General features: G+C 40.0%; 1 protein-coding gene across 2 annotated transcripts in view; it reads right to left on the bottom strand.

Moving 5' to 3' along the window:
* Positions 1–2090: 2090 nt before the first annotated feature.
* Positions 2091–17642, bottom strand: part of rint1 (RAD50 interactor 1) — a 48796-nt gene continuing 33244 nt past the window's right edge. Inside the window, exons 11-13 of one of the 2 annotated variants that reach the window (XM_063072879.1) lie at positions 14695–14875; positions 4535–4653; positions 2091–2692 (exon numbers count right to left, since the gene is read on the bottom strand). In XM_063072879.1, coding sequence (XP_062928949.1) covers positions 2479–2692; positions 4535–4653; positions 14695–14875 — 514 coding nt within the window. In that variant the 3' untranslated portion in view covers positions 2091–2478. The remainder of the gene's footprint in view (positions 2693–4534; positions 4654–14694; positions 14876–17642) is intronic. The other variant, XM_063072880.1, reaches the window with a different exon arrangement.

Here is a 17642-nt window from a genome sequence, read left to right as displayed (position 1 = left end):
AAATCAAAGGTGGTGATGGATCAGCATGTAAGAGGGAGATTGGAAATCTGGCTGAGTGCTACCACACCAACAACCTCTCAATGTCAGCAAGAGCAAGGAACGGATTATTGATTTCAGGCAGAGGAAACCAAAGGTTCATGAGCCAGTGCACATCAGGGGGTCAGAGGTGCAGAGGGGGATCTGTCCTGGACCCAGCAACTAAGTGCAATTACGAAAAAGGACTGCAGCCAAGTCTACTTTCTTAGAAGTTTGCAAAGATTCCACATGTCATCTAAAACTTTGACTAACTTCTATAGCTGTGTGGTGGAGAGTATATTAACTGGCTGCATCACAGCCTGGTATAGAAACACCAACACCACTGAATGGAAAATCGTACAAAAGTAGTGGATGCAGCCAAGCCATTCACGGGTAAAGCCCTCCCCATCACTGAGCACATCTATACAGTGTTGTTGCAAGAAAGCAGCATCCATCATCAACGGTGCCCATCATCCAGGCCATGCTCTCTTCTCATTGCTGCCATCAGGGAGGAGGTACAGGAGCTCAAGACCAACACCACCAAGTTCAGGAACAATTATTACCCTTCAATCTTCAGGTTCTTGAGCCAGGAGGGATAACTTTACTTAAATTCACTTGGCCCATCAATGAACTGTTCCCACAACCTATGGACTCACTTTCAAGGATTTTTCACCTCATGTTCTTAATATTGCTTATTTATTTCTTTTTAATCTCTTGTTATTATTTGCACATCTTGTTATCTTTTGCACATTGGTTGTTTGTCCATTTTGTTGGGTATGGTCTTTCTTGGATTTTATTGCATTTCTTGTATTTAATATGAATGCCTGCAAGAAATGAATCTCAGGATTGTGTATGGTTCACTTCCGGTCAAGATGGTGCCTGTGGACAACGCACCTTCCGTTGACATCCTCTCGTTAGATCATAAAAACATATATTTCACTTCTTTTATGTCTTTTACATTTGTTTTTTGTCTTGGATGTGATTCTGGAACAGTTGGAGCCTGTGATTTGCTGTTTGGAGATCGTCTGGGTGTTCCAGAGCACTGCAGTCTCTTGAGAGGATTACAGGAAGCAGAGGCAGTGTGTGAGAGCACCATGGCAGGTAGACTGCAAGCTAATGTTCGATTCCATTTCGCTGATTAAAGTGAAGAAGGAGATTAAAACGTCGAGGTAAATGTGGAAGTTTGGAGATTGTTTGGGTGCTTCAGCACTCTGCAGTCTCTGAGAGGATTCTGGGAGGCAGAGGCAGTGTGCATGAACCTTGTGTGGGCAGGCTGTGGGATGGGGTACGAACCAATATTTGACTCCATTTTGCTGACTGAAGTTTCCATTGTTTGCCAATTGAAATGAGGGAGATTGGAGTATCGAGGTGAGTGCGGAGAGCGGACACCAGCTGCCTGCCTTTTGATCGCTGGAATCGCTCTGCTAGACTGCCGAAGTGGGGAAAGCCTGCTGCTGTACTCAGAGAGTGTTCCCCAGGTTTTCGGCAATTTGGATGTGGACTTTTTTCAGTCTAGTGGTTTTTTTGTGTTCTGTGTTTTTCGGCTGATCTTTCTTGTTTTTTGCGCAGGGGTGGTGGGAGGAAGACTTGGGGGTCGATGTGCCGGCTCTGTTTTGTTTGTTTTTTTTGTGCAGGAGGGATTTGGGGGTTTATGTGACTGTTCATTTTTGTGTGCAGGAAGGGGGGAATTTCAGGTTTGGTGTCTTGTTCCATTTTTGTTCGGGAAGGGAAGATTTGGAAGTTAGTGATCGTATTTTACGTGGCTGCCCAGAAAGGAGGAATTTCAGTTGTGTACTTTGATAATAAATTTACTTTGAATTAGCAAATCTGACTAAATTCAGTTTATAAGTCAGCAATCATAGAGTGGCATGCATACAAAATGCTGGAGGAACTCAACAGGCCAGGCAGCATCTGTGGAAAAAAGTACAGTCAAAGTTTCAGGCCGAGACCCTCTGTGTTGCTTGGATTTCCAACTTCTGCATATTTTCTCATCTTAATGATAGAGTGGAATTGGTAAATATCTAAATAACCTTCCTTAGCAACAGAAGCTTTTATTTATATTATTTAATAATATTAACTTCCTCAAGATAATTGAGTATAAACTTTAAAGAAAAAAATAATTTTTTCACATGCATTTTATTATTCGAGAACACATTCTTTAGCCTTGAGTGATTTTGGAAAAGTTTTTTTAAATATTCTATCATTTTTATAGATTCTGAAGAGCCATTTTTTTTCTGAATTCTTAACAACTGTTTAAAATGAACAAATTATGTACACAGGTTAGTCCATTATTTAAATACATTTTCTCCTTTTGTTTTAATACAATTGTTTTACATTTAATGGAATTTCAGACAACAATGTTGGCTGGCATTTGAGAAAAAAAAAATTTCTGTTTACCATGCACAGCCCGCACATTTGCACAGAAAGGCAGAATTATTTTACTATTAAGCTTCAAATGTTCACTTATTTGCCTGAACTTGGCCAGTTTGTTCTTAGGTTCAAAAGGATCTCAACATCCTGTGGGGCCAGTTTATAAACTCCAATTTCATTCAGAGTTGCAACAGCAGTGGGCTGTTCGATGGAACCAGTCACGGAACCAGTAGTAGTCTGGAGGACTTCTCTCAATAATAGTGCTGAACCAACATTCAGATTCAGGATGACACAAGCTTCTTTCACCCTAGAGGGAAAAAAATAAGTCTTGATCTTATTCAGTACAATTAATATAGATTACAATTAAGGAAAATTATCTCCCAGGTCACAGCCTTGTTCATGTGTTTATGTTCTCTAAATGAAACCAGTAAAGTGAACAACAAAAGATAGTATAAACAATTAATGGAGTTTTCTAATTAACTAAAATTGCAAATGAACTAATGGTAATCAAGAAGTCACAAACTATGAAAGCCAGGAAAAATATATAATAAAATAAAATACAAGAACACAAAGTGTATAGAAAATACAAGGTTGACAAAAGAAACACTAACGAAGGTTTCTATCAGCAAAATACAAGATAACACAATGGAACTCAAAGTGCAGAGATGGAAACCTGATGGTTTTAAAAAAAAACTCAGCTGCTTAATTAATTGACAATGTAACTTTTCTATATGTATTAATTATTGAAGCACTTGAACAGGTGGGTACAAAAGTGGTTATTTGGTTTAAAATAGTTTTCCTTCAGTACAAATAGGAGGAGCACTGTTACATGTTTTTTAAATACAGAGAAGCAATAGTAGAATAGACCATAAGGGAACAGTAATCGATAAAATATGTTCAACTAAAAAAATTAAAGAAATATCTAGATAAGGGAAGGCTCTACTGATAGAAGGAATAAGTGGTTGTTCTTAGTTTGGAAAGATGTAATTTGCAGTTCTTCACAATATATAACTAAGACTTACCTTCATCTTAACATTTATATATTATGAAAACACAATTATAACAAAAAAAAGGCAACATTCAGTGATACATATGTGAATCCATTTGCCACAAATCTGTTCAGTTTCAGGGAAAATAGAAGATCTAGGTCATTCACACAATGGTCAATCTGCTGCAACTGATAGGCAACAGGCAGGCCAGCATGCTGTATTTGTTAAGACTTGCCTAGGCTGATTAAGTGGCAAGTAACATTTGCACCAGGGAAGTGTCAGGCCCCTTCCCACTAAAATAACCTACCCTTGACACTTAATATTGCTATCTTCACAGAGCTGTCTGCCATCAACTTTCTAGGAATCACCACTGTCCAGAAGTTAGATCAACCACATAAAATCCACATTAAGTGACTTACCTCCTGCAAAATAAAGGTTGTTAACACAACACTACCTCTACTTTTTTGTTTCTTTCTCAATTTTGCTCTGATATTGTACTATTTATTTTGCATACATAGGTTATGTATAATTTACGTTAACTGTCCTTGTATTGTACTGCTACAAAAAAAACGAATTTTCATGGCATCCTGTGACAACAATAAACTTGAATTTTGAATTTTAATTAATTGCCACTATCTGCAGGCACAAGACAGGATTATGATGCAATACTCTCTACTTGTTCCGAATAAATGAAACCTGCCAATGCACTCGAATATATCAATAGATATTTGACATCCCATTCACGCTCCAGTGTGTACCACCTCCAAAATTCACTGCAGGTACTCTAGTAGCAAGTACTATGATCTTAGTCTCTTCCATCAAGGAGGATGGGGAAAGCATGTGCATAGTAACACCAACAACTAGGTGTTCCCAATCATCCTGACTTTGAAATATATTGCCATTCAGTTGTCTGGAACTTTCTACCAATAGCAGTCGGAGAATACCAGAAGGACAACAACAGTTCACAAAGGTGGCTCAAGTTTGATTAAAGAGAAACAATAAATGCTTAACAGTGAAACATAAACAATATTCCATCGTATCCTCTTCACCTCTTACAGCAAAATCAATGACTTAATTGGAGTGGTTTTGACACAAAAATATACCATACAATATTATCAATACTGCTAGGAAATAATGGACTGACACTCAAGTTCACTTACTGTTTGAAGTAGTTTTCTGGTCTCTTGCAGTAGTGAGAAAACAGTGGGAAAAGATTCCGTGTCATGTCAAACTGCAGTTGTGCTGCTCCACCTTCATTGAAGTGATTTGCCAATATAATCTGTGCAATTAAAAATAAAGTAATTACAAAATTCAGTAAAGATTAACTTTAGTTGTCACATGTACACCACAATATACAAGTGAAGTGCGTCTCTTTTGTGTCAATGACCAAAGTCGTCCAAGGATTGCACTGGGAGTAGGTTGTGTCACCATGCTGCCAGCCACAACAAAGCTCACTCACCCTAACTGTATAGCTTTGGAATATGGGAAGAAACTGGAGTATCCGGAAAAAAGCCACAGGGAGAATGTACAAATTCCTTACAAACAGTGGCAGAAATCAAACCCCGATCAGTGATCGCTGGCACAGTAAACGAGCGTAACAGCTGGGCTCCTATGCTGCCCACCGCAAAAATAAACTAATTAAAACACAAAAAAAATTTCACAGTTGCATCAAATGTCAATAAGGCTCCAGCCATTTGAAGTTTTGTGAGGGCAGTTATGTAACTCCCCCATAGAAAACTATGGCTGTATGTTCAATAAGAGAACTTAATTAATTTTCAAAATTTGAAAATGACATCAAATGGATGAGCAATAGAATTTTTCACCCAGTTCCTGATGATACAAATTGAAAACGTTTCTCTGATAGCATTAAGAATGCTTTGTAATTGAAGACAAGTACACAACATAATTGAAAATCACACATAATGAGCACAAATTTACCAACTCCAATAAAGGATCAAATTAGAAAGTTAAGTGGAAAGATGATGGTGCAATGCTTATTAGGCTTGTAACCTTAAGTACATTAACTTGTAAAATATATTGTGACTGCCATGACCAGGAAGTTAAGAGAAAATTTGTCTCAATTTGGTAAAGTTCTGGAAATACTAACTGAACAATTAGTTTTTTTACAAAAGCTTTAGAATATTGAGGCTAAGAGCCAAGAGATAAAAAATAATGTAAGATCACAGCCTACTAAATTCAGAGTTGCTGTAATACACCACAATTTCACTATGCTTGTCAGAAAAAAAACATGCATAAAAAGACTAATCGCTTTTGTTAGAATATGATAAGGAAACAATTAGGAAGTTTACAACATGCATCACAACCATTTGTTTCACCATGTCTGCATTAATCCAAAAAGAGCTACAGTCTTAACCCCACTTATTAAGCACCAGAGGAATAGCTCTGTACATCACAGCTCTTTGTACACACGACTTTTTAAAAAAAAATGTAATTAATGCTTGCTTCTACCACCCTTTTAGGTAGTGAATACACAACCCCAACCGTCAGTTTTTCCTCATCTCCTATCTAACTCTATCAATTTCTCTGAATCTATATCCCAACTTTTTGATTCTTCTCTAAGAAACTGGTTCTGAACTGGAAGGCGGCCAAATTTGAAGAAATGAGAAAGGATCTAAAAAGCGTGGATTGGGACAGGTTGTTCTCTGGCAAGGATGTGATTGGTATAGGTGGGAAGCCTTCAAAGGAGAAATTTTGAGAGTGCAGAGCTTCTATGTTCCTGTCAGGATTAAAGGCAAAGTGAATATGAATAAGGAACCTTGGTTCTCAAGTGATATTGCAACTCTGATAAAGAAGAAGAGAGAGTTGTATGACATGTATAGGAAACGGAGTAAATAAGGTGCTTGAGGAGTATAAAAAGTGCAAGAAAATACTTAAGAAGGAAACCAGGAGGGGTAAAAGAAGACATGAGGTTGCCTCAGCAGTTAAAGTGAAGGATAATCCAAAGAGCTTTTACAGGTATATTAAGAGTAAAAGGATTGTAAGGGATAAAATTGGTCCTCTTGAAGATCAGAGTGGTTGGCTATGTGTGGAACCAAAAGAAATGGGGGAGATCTTAAATAGGTTTTTTGCGTCTGTATTTACTAAGGAAACTGGCATGAAGTCTATGGAATTAAGGGAAACAAGTAGTGAGATCATGGAAACTGTATAGATTGAAAAGGAGGAGGTGCTTGCTATCTTGAGGCAAATTAAAGTGGATAAATCCCCAGGACTTGACAGGGTATTCCCTTGGACCTTGAAGGAGACTAGTGTTGAAATTGCAGGGGCCCTGGCAGATATATTTAAAATGTCGGTGTCTACGGGTGAGGTGCCGGAGGATTGGAGAGTAGCTCATATTGTTCCGTTGTTTAAAAAAGGATCGAAAAGTAATCTGGGAAATTATAGGCCGCTAAGTTTGATGTCGGTAGTGGGTAAGTTATTGGAGGGAGTACTAAGAGACAGAATCTACAAGCATTTGGATAGACAGGGACTTATTAGGGAGAGTCAACATGGCTTTGTGCGTGGCAGGTCATGTTTGACCAATCTATTGGAGTTTTTTTGAGGAGGTTACCAGGAAACTGGATGAAGGGAAGGCAGTGGATGTTGTCTACATGGACTTCAGTAAGGCCTTTGACAAGGTCCTGCATGGGAGGTTAGTTAGGAAAATTCAGTCACTAGGTATACATGGAGGGATGGTAAATTGGATTAGACATTGGCTCAATGGAAGAAGTCAAAGAGTGGTAGTAGAGAATTGCTTCTCAAAGTGGAGGCCTGTGACTAGTGGTGTGCCACAGGGATCAGTGCTGGGTCCATTGTTACTTGTCATCTATATCAATGATCTGGATGATAAGTTGGTAAATTGGATCAGCAAATTTGCTGATGATACAAAGACTGGAGGTGTAGTGGACAGTGAGGAAGGTTTTCAAAGCCTGGACCAGCTGGAAAAATGGGCGGAAAAATGGCAGATGGAGTTTAATACAGACAAGTGTGAGTTATTGCACTTTGGAAGGACAAACCAAGGTAGAACATACAGGGTAAATGGTAAGGCACTGAGGAGTGCAGTATCTGGGAATACAGATACAAAATTCCCTAAAAGTGGCGTCACAGGTAGATAGGGTCATAAAGAGAGCTTTTGGTACATTGGCCTTTATTAATCAAAGTATTGGGTATAAGAGCTGGAATGTTATGATGAGGTTGTATAAGGCATTGGTGAGGCCGAATCTGGAGTATTATGTTCAGTTTTGGTCACCAAATTACAGGAAGGATATAAATAAGGCTGAAAGAGTGCAGAGAAGGTTTACAAGGATGTTGCCGGGACTTGAGAAACTCAGTTACAGAGAAAGGTTGAATAGGTTAGGACTTTATTCCCTGGAGTGTAGAAGAATGAAGGGAGATTTGATAGAGGTATATAAAATTATGATGGGTATAGATACAGTGAATGCAAGCAGGATTTTTCCACTGAGACAAGGGGAGAAAAAAAACCAGAGGACATGGGTTAAGGGTGAGGGGGAAAAGCTTAAAGGGAACATTGGGGGGGGCTTCTTCACACAGAGGGAGTGTGGAATGAGCTGCCAGATGAGGTGGTAAATGCGGGTTCTTTTTTAACATTTAAGAATAAATTGGACAGATACATGGACGGGAGGTGTATGGAAGGATATGGTCCATGTGCAGGTCAGTGGGACTAGGCAGAAAATGGTTCGGCACTGCCAAGAAGGGCCAAAAGGCCTTTTTCTGTGCTGTAGTTTTTCTATGGTTTCTAAACATAAAACCCATAATTTTCCATGTCCTGTCAACATTTTTGCAAATCTCATCTGCATCTTCTCCAGTGCCATCACATCCTCCCTGTAACATAGTGACCAAAATCGTACACAGATTTCAAGCTAGGATCTAACTGGCATTCTAAACAGTAATAGCACTCCTAACTCCTAATATAGCCAGTCTTGCCTTCTTTATAACTATATTAATATGTTGGGCCCAGGTTAGATCCTCAGAGATCTTTAAACCCAGGAACTTGAAGCTGCTCACTCTCTCCACTTCTGATCCCTCTATCAGGATTGGTATGTGTTCCTTTGTCTTACCCTTCTTGAAGTCCACAATCAGCTCTTTCATCTTACTGACGTTGAGTGCCAGGTTGTTGCTATGGCACCACTACACTAGTTGACATATCTCACTCCAGTATGCCCTCTCGTCACCACCTGAGATTCTACAATGGTTGCATCGTCAGCAAATTTATAGATGGTATTTGAGTTATGCCTAGCCACACAGTCATGTGTATGTAGAGAGCAGAGCAGTGGGCTAAGCACACACCCCTGAGGAGTGCCAGTATTGATCGTCAGTGAGGAGGATATGTTATCACCAATCTACACAGATTGTGCTCTTCTAGTTAAGAAATCGAGGATCCAATTGCAGAGAGAGATACAGAGGCCCAGCTTCTGCAACTTCTCAATCAGGATTGTGGGAATGATGGTATGAAATGTTGAGCTATAGTCGATGAACAGCATCCTGACATAGGTGTTTTGTGTTGTCCAGGTGGTCTAAAGCCATGTGGAGAGCCACTGAGATTGCGTCTGCTGTTGACCTATTGTGGTGATGGGCAAATTGCAATGGGTCCAGGTCCTTGCTGATGCAGGAGTTTAGTCTAGTCATGACCAACCTCTCAAAGCATTTCATCACTGTCAATGTGAGTGTTACTGGGTGATAGTCATTAAGGCAGCCCACATTATTCTTCTTGGACACTGGTATAATTGTTGCCTTTTTGAAGCAAGTGGGAACTTCCGCCCGTAGTAGTGAGAGGTTGAAAATGTCCTTGAATATTCCCGCTAGTTGATTGGCATAGGTTTTCAGAGCCTTAACAGGTACTCCACTGGGACCTTCCACCTTGCGAGGGTTGTCTCTTTAAAGACAGCCTAACATCAGCCTCTGAGACAGAGATCACAGGGTCATCAGGTGCAGCAGGGATCTTCACAGCTGTAGTTGTGTTCTCCCTTTCAAAGTGTGCGTAGAAGGCACTGAGTTCATCTGGTAGTGAAGCATCGCTGCCATTCATTCTATTGGGTTTCGCTTTGCAGGAAGTAATGTCTTGCAGACCCTGCCAGAATTGCCATGCATGCAACATCGCCTCCAACCTTGCTCGAAATTGTCGCTTCACTCTTGAAATAGCCCTCCACAAATCATACCTGGTTTTCTGGTACAGGCCTGGGTTGCCAGACTTGAATGCCACAGATCTAGCCTTCAGCAGATGATGTACCTCCTGGTTCATCCATGGCTTTTGGTTTGGGAATGTACAGTAAGTCTTTGTGGGCACACATTCATCCACACAGGTTTAATGAAGTTGGTAACAACTGCAGCATACTCATCCAGGTTCAAAGATGAATCCCTGACTACAGTCCAGTCCACTGATTCAAAGCAGTCCTGTAGGCACTCCTCTGCTTTCCTTGTCCATACCTTCTTGGTCCTCACTGCTGGTGCTGCTGTCTTCAGTCTCTACTCAGGGAGTAGAACTACAGCTAGGTGATTAGACTTCCCGAAGTGAGGGCATGGAATTGCATGGTAGGCATTCTTGATGGTGGTGTAGCAATGGCCTAGTGTGTTGTTTCCTCTGGTATTGCAAGTGATCTGTTGATGGTAGTTGCTTGGTGTTTTTTTCAGACTGGCCTGGTTAAAATCTCCCAAGACGATGGTGAAGGCATTAAGGTACACTGTTTCATGCACGTTGATCCCATTGCTCAGATCATCTAAAGCCTGCTTGACATTGGCCTGAGGTGGAACGTAAACTGCTACCAAAATGAGCCCAGAGAACTCCCTTGGTAGGTAAAAAGGACGGCACTTTACTGCTAGATATTCCAGGTCTGGTGAGCAGAATTTGGACAGTACAGATACATTTGTGCACCAAGAAGAGTTGATCATGAGGCATACTCCTCCACCTCTGCTTTTGACAGACTCTTATATATCTATCCTGGCGGTGTATAGTAAACCCGTCGATCTGGATCGCTGCATTTGGTATGGAAGGGGTTAACCAGGATTTCATGAAACAGAGGTCTTAATGTCCCTCTGATTCAGCACCCTGGCTCTAAGTTTTTGGTCTCACCCTAGCAAAGATATCCCCTTTGCTCTGTAATCCTATCCCACCTTACCTGCTACTGCAAAATAAGTTTGTTTTCTCTTTTTCTTGGACCTGAAACATTAACTGATTATCTTTCCACAGATGCAAGCTGATCTGCTGAGTGTTTCTAACTTTTTTATTTTTTTTTAAATTTTGCAAATTTTGAGAATGCTGTGGGCATATGCTCCAGTCTTCAGATCTTCCCATTTACCATGTATTCCCTTTTCTTGTTATGCACTTTGTCACATTTCTCAGGAGTGAATCTATTTGTAACGTAGTTGCTTGAATGACTTGACCATTTACATCTTCGTGCAATCTAAAACTTTCCTTCTCTAGCGAATCTCTGGAATTCTTTATCCAGAGAGCCTGTAGACAAATTTTGAAAGATCGGAGAATTGAGAGCTAAGAACACAGAACCAACACAGAACAGGAAACAAGGTTTGGAGATGATCCGTCAGGGCTATATTAAATTGCAATGGGAGCTTGAGGGACCAATTGACCTAACTCTGACTTCCTGTATGGTTGCAATAAACAAATGGATGAACAATAATTTCCTAAAACTAAATGAAGATAAAATTGAAATTCTGTTGGTTAGTCCCAAAGCCAAAAGAGACAAACTTCCTGATAAACTTGGGAACTTGGTTCCCTTCGTAAAATCAGAAGTACAAGCCTAGGTGTTATGCTTGATTCAGATTTGTATTTTAAATTCCACATAAAGGAAGTGATCAGAGCAGCATTTCCATTCTTAAGAAATATTGCAAAGGTATACTCGTTTCTATCACATAATGAAGCTGATAAACTAATTCATGCCTTTATATTGAATAGACAAGATTACTGCAATGCATTTTTTACTGGCCTTCCAAAGCAACCTATTAACAAACTTCAGCTCATTCAGAACGTCATTGCTAGACTTTTAAATAAAACCATGATGAGGGAGTTTATCACTCATGTGCTGGCTACTCTGACTGGCTTCTTGTCTCTTTTAGAACTGATTCAATGTTCTCTTACTTGTTTCTAAAGCTCTTAATGGTCTGGGACCAGAGTATATCACAGGAACACTTTTGTTTTATAATCCTGCTTGATGATCCCATTGTAAAGCACAATTGAATTAAATTGTCTGTACAAAAAGTACTCTGTAAGTTATTATCATTACTCCAGTTTCCATTCTGTTCTTATATTTTGTAAACATATTTATTGTTTCTCCCACAGTTAAGCCTAAATCATTAATATACATAACAAGAATGGAATAAGTAGATTATCCAGCTAACAACATTACATTCACAATAACCTGCCAACCATTGCCCTCTGCTTTCTGCCATGCAGCTGACCCAGATCCAACCTGTGATCCCCACGCAGAGTACATCACACATACTGCTCTCATCAAACCTCCACGCCATTTCCTTAAAGTAGTCAAACATTCGTTGACATGATTTTGCCTGAAATCAGCGTCACTAATTAATATGTGCCTCTTTAAATGAAGGTTAAGGCCCCTGAGAATTGCCTACTTTCACAGTTAAATTGGACACACAAGAGACTGCAGATGTTGGAATACAGAGCAACAATCTGCTGGAGGAAATGAGTTTCATCTGAGTACGTGGGGGAGGGGGGCAGCAGGGGTTTGGAGAAGGAGGAATTATTGATGCTTGCAACAGTACTGAGAGCAGACCAGTATAAAGAGAGGAAGAGCTGTGAGATGGGAGCCCGAGGGAAATGGCTGAATGAGGAAGATTGAAGGGTAACAGGCAGGTTTGTCCCAGGAAGGGAAGTGGTGTGGGGGAGATGGTAGAGTTGGGAGACAGTGACAAGTGGAGGATAGATGGAGACAAAGATAATAAAAACATGACGTTAATGGAGTAAGGTGCAGGTCAGATACAGCTACTGAAGGTGATAAGCAAGAGTGCAGTGCAGACATCCCACCTCTCCCGGAAGTTCCGGGAGTCTCCCGCATATCAATAGTGGCTCCCTGACACCCGGAAATTATATACAATATCCTGGAAATAGATTTTTTTGAGAGGGAGAGGGAGAGGGAGCATCCTACTTGGTCTCTCTTCATGCTAAGAGTGGTCCCCAACCACCGGGCTGCAAAGAAACGATATGATTTGGCGATATGAAACGATATGAGTCAGCTGCACCTTTCCTCATTCCCTGTCACGCCCACTGTTGAACTTTAGCGCACGCGAAGTCATCAGCGACCCAAGACGTGCAAAGGAATGGGTCCGTGACCCATTTGTGAATGTCCCCAGTGAATCTTCCATGTCAGCGCAGGAAAAAGATCAACTCCTCGAGCTTGCAAATGATGGTGGGCTGAAAAGTATGTTTGACACTACATCTCTGCCAGCATTCTGGATCAAAGTCAAGGCTGAATATCCTCAGATAGCCTCGAAAGCACTGAAAACGTTGCTTCCATTTCCAACATATTTCTGCGAAGCAGAGTTTTCTACAATGAATGGAACGAAAACTAAACTGCGGAATAGATTGGACATAAGGAATCCCCTTTGAGTATTGCTGTCTCCCATCACCCCTCGGTGGGACCGTGTTGTTGCAGGAAAACAAGCCCAGGGCTCCCACTGATACAGCGATATTGGTGTGTTGCAATGATTTTATACGTTCATACGAGGAAAATATGCGCTGTGTGTTTAATATCCCAACGTTACTTAAAATGTTATGATACTTATAAGTGACTTATAATTCAGTGGTCCCCAACCTCTGGGCCGTGAAGAATACAGCAGTGGCCAGAACGCACCCAGCACATCTTTAAGAAAAAAGCCGAAATAAACAAGCTAATTGATTAGGTGCCACCCAGCACGTAAATGTCGGCCCAGATCAGAGACTACGCAATCAGCAATCGCCTCTGATCTGGGCCGACATTCACGTGCCGGGTGGCACCTAATCAATTAGCTTGTTTATTTCGGCTTTTTTCTTAAAGATGTGCTGTGTGCGTTCTGGCTACCACTTTGGGACCACTGTTATAATTGACTTATCACTACATTCATGTGAGGAAAATATGCGGTGTGTTTAATATTAAATTCGTTAGATAAACCCCTTTAGAAACAAAATTGAGTGTATTAGCCACTTACAAGTGACTTATACTTGACTTATCACCTATATTCCGGTCGTGATTAACAAATCCCCTTCCCTCCACCCCCCCTCCCCACCCCCCAGGGTTGGCCGGTCCACAAGAATATTGTCAACATTAAACCGGTCCACGGTGCAAAAAAGGTTGGGGATCCCTGATTTAAACTAGCTGGCTGGCTGCTAAGGAGTTACGCTACTGACGTCCCACGTGATGAGGCCAAACTCCCTGTAGACTTGCTTAAAGTTGTAATAGAATAAACATGATAATATAAGTATATATTTTAATGTCACATTTGCTGCATATACCCAGCTTGATTTACAGATTAGACAAAATCACTAAACAAAGTATTATATACACCCTTGGAGGTCAGTGGGGTGGGGGGGATATGGGGTTGCAGGGGGCAGGGGTGCTACCTCCCTGAAATGAGTTTTTGCAGGGTGGGATGTCTGGTAGTGGGAGGGAGAAGAGGTGAAGATGGGTGGGGTGAGAGCTGGGACAAAATGCATGGTCAGAAGAGGATCGGAAGGGGAGGGGGAGTAAAAACACTGGAGGGGAATGTTACCTAATGTTTACATTATTGGATTTTAGGCTACATGGGTGTAATATGAGATACTGCTCCTCTAGTTTGCACTGGGCTTCACTAAGGTTTTTCTCAGTTAATGAAAACAGTTTATTTTTTATCTTCTAATGATAAGGATGATTAAATAAAAAGGAAAGTTCTGAGAAAAAAGATTTCACTTCCAAGATTAATGCACGAGACAGTATGTTAAAATTCAAGTTTGATTGGATAGGCTTATGAAATGAAAGAGGTTGGATGACGATGAAAACAGGATTATTTACTTGTATGAGAAATATATGGCTACAGCAAACTGTTTGAGCCAAATGACCTGGTTCATTGAGCGAGAGTGACCTTTCAATAGATTGTTCACTGGTAATACTGCACTGAGTGACACTTCCTGGCTCAGAAGCAGTCACTGAAACAATTTACAAAGTGCTTAACTGTCTTTTTTCCTGAAATCTTAAAGCACAGATTAAAATTCCTTCCTTCAATTACCTATGATTTGATGTACAAAGCCGATTAAGCAAGTTTAAATAAGCTGTAATCATAGCATCTCATTTGTTTTTAAATAAAATGAGCTTCTTACATCTTGGTAGATGAGTAAGTCCAACTTCTCAGCAAGCATTTGCCAAGAAGATTGAAAGAGTGAATAACAGAGTTCATGCTCCAACCGTAGTAACAGGTCTCGAAGAGTCAGTAACATTGGACAGGCTGAACTAGACAAGGACATCACTGCTTGATCCAACTGAGATGGCAAAAACAACCACCTGTGACAAAAATAACTTATTTTAGTGATTCCATAATGCAGATGATATACGTAAATGCACACAAAAACAAATAATGTTAAATTCCTATCCCTTCAAGATTATAAATCTAACCCAGTGAAAAACTGTTAATGCTCGCAGAATAACACTGATACTTTGCATCTGATCAAACACTGACAGCGACAGCTTGTAATTTAGTTAAATAAAGCAAAACTAAGTAACTGTAATTGTTCAATCTGACCAGATCTGGGATCACTCAGTTAATACAGCATGATCAATACTTAGCATTTATTGTTGTATCAAAAATAGGACCTTGAAAAATAGATTGTACACAAAGTTTCAAAATAACTGTCATGTACATATGAATAATTGCACCTGATTTCATGTGTAAATTACAGAAAGAATACAAGTATCATCAAATGAGTAGCATCAGTGGTGTAAAGTATACAACATGATGGAAGAGAATTAAGTGATGAGGGGAAAAATATAATCGGAATTGGACTGGAATTTCACTTGTGATTGGAATTTAACAGATGCAAGAAAGGAGAGATTTAAGAGATTTGAGGGGGAGTGGACGTGGGAGGCATGGGGAAGGGAGCAGAGAGGTAAGGGGGTAAGAGGGCAGAGAGGGGGAAGAGGGGAGAGAGGTGGGGGGAGGGGGAGAGGTGGGAGGGAGAGAGGAGGGGGAGGGAGATAGGTGGGGGAGGGGAGAGGGGGAGAGGTGGGGGGAGGGGAGAGGGGGAGAGGGGGGAGAGGTGGGGGGAGGGGAGAGGGGGGAGAGGTGGGGAGAGTGGGGGAGTGGGAGGGGGAGGTAGGAAAATAAAGACAGAGAGAGGCAGAGACAAATAGCAAGAAACTGACAGATGCACGGATTTCATTATACAAGATAGAAATAGGCATAGGATTTAGCACTGCTACCTTACAGCTTGAGGACCTCAAGCGCTGTTGAATGTTTTTATCTGTTCTTTCATTCAAACATTTCCTCAAAGGTAGCATTAGTGCAAACTGGAGATATTAATAGGGATGCTAAAGGAAAAGCAGAATTAGTGTAGAAGGATACCTGATGGTTGGCGTCAATGCAGTGGGCTGAACAGTCTGTTTCCATGTAGTATAACTATGATTCTAACATGTCACAAGATACAAAATCTTCAATGCAAGTGCTGTGTGAATGGAAAGCTCAACAGGTAACCATGGAACATATAATTTTTATGTGTTGGAGACTACAAAAAATATTTTCATTTCTTTAGAAGGAAGTTTACTGGTAAAATGGTATTTTAGCAGTATAAACATGCTCAATTTGCATAATTCTAGGATAAATTTCTTTTACACACAAATTATTAGAGCATTGAATATTTTGCCAAAGGAAGTGGTTAAAGTAGTAATTGTCACCTCTCCCCACTCAGTGATAACTTGCATTTATTTTGAATCTTGACATAGTAAAATATCAAAAAAATTTGCATAGAAATTCAGTCAGAGAAAATTTTGGATTCTCAGTTATTATGTATAAAAGAACAAGGGATAATCAGGTAGCAAAGTGGAGCCAATGTTGACTCTCATCATTATTTTAAACATACAATGGGCTATTTGGTTTATTTCGGCTCCGTAGTACTTATTTTCTCACTAGTTAGTGTTACAAGAACGTGTTACTTATGGCTGATATAGATGCAGAGCAACATTTATAATCTTACATTCAGGACGGCTATTTGGGACACTCTTAAAGAACAAAAATGGACCAAAAAAATAGTTGGGGTTCCTTTTGTTTATTCAGTACACTATGCCACTAAATTGGGACAGGACACTGTTGCTCAAGAGTTTTTAACTATAAAGTTAGTTGTGTGTACTTGCATGGCCATTAGATGCTACACCGTGCTTACAGCAATCAATTTTTAAGTAGCATTATTTGCATGTCTTTGTGTTCAAAAAGCAGTGATTTTTGTCACTGATAGCTGGCGAGAAATAAGCATAAGACAATTCAGAACTGTTTTGCTCACTGTGGTTTCAAGCATTTAGATTTGGAGGTGTGAGAAATGGGCAGGAGTGAAATTGAAATGATTTCACTACTTTGGCGAGTTAGGAACTACAAAGAATTTGAAAGTATCAACAATCATCTTGAATGTTACAATGAAAATTTGGAGGATGAAATTGTCGAAACCATTGTATGAAGGCAGTCCATTATCTGCACTGGGTGTCTGTGCTGATTTAGTTCATTTACAGTCAATCAAAAGAACATGACAGCGTACAATTCCTCCTATTAGGAACTAATACACAGTTTTATAGTACTGTAGTGTATTAGTAGTGTTCTAATTTGTTCTGTATTTTATTTAAATATATAATTTGTTACTCAATTAATACTAGTTTGTGTTTTTATTCCTTTTTAATTATTTCCATTAAGTTCAGCTAGTTGGGGCAACCGCTTAATTGGGTGAAAATGTCCCAATTAACCAGAATCCACTGTAATTGCTTCAGAAGAAATGGAATGCACCAATTTGATATCCCCTTTGTATTTCTGAGTCAACACTGAGCTTACAAATAATGGTCTGTTCTTGAAGACATATGCACATTGGAGAGTACTTTTTCTATGCAAGGGAATACCAAAACTATAGATCTTCTGCAATAACTCTACACAATGTCTGTAATAACCATGAACACATCTGTCACAAAATCCATTCCAACCTACAGAGCTATATTTGCTTTGTAATAGATCAAGTAGGTATGACGTTCAAAGTAATACTGAGGAACACGATCAAGCCCTAGCAGATGGACAGATTTC

The sequence above is a fragment of the Mobula hypostoma genome, chromosome 20, assembly GCF_963921235.1.
Source record: "Mobula hypostoma chromosome 20, sMobHyp1.1, whole genome shotgun sequence".
NCBI lineage: Eukaryota > Metazoa > Chordata > Chondrichthyes > Myliobatiformes > Myliobatidae > Mobula > Mobula hypostoma.
This window is presented reverse-complemented; position numbering and strand designations above follow the sequence as displayed.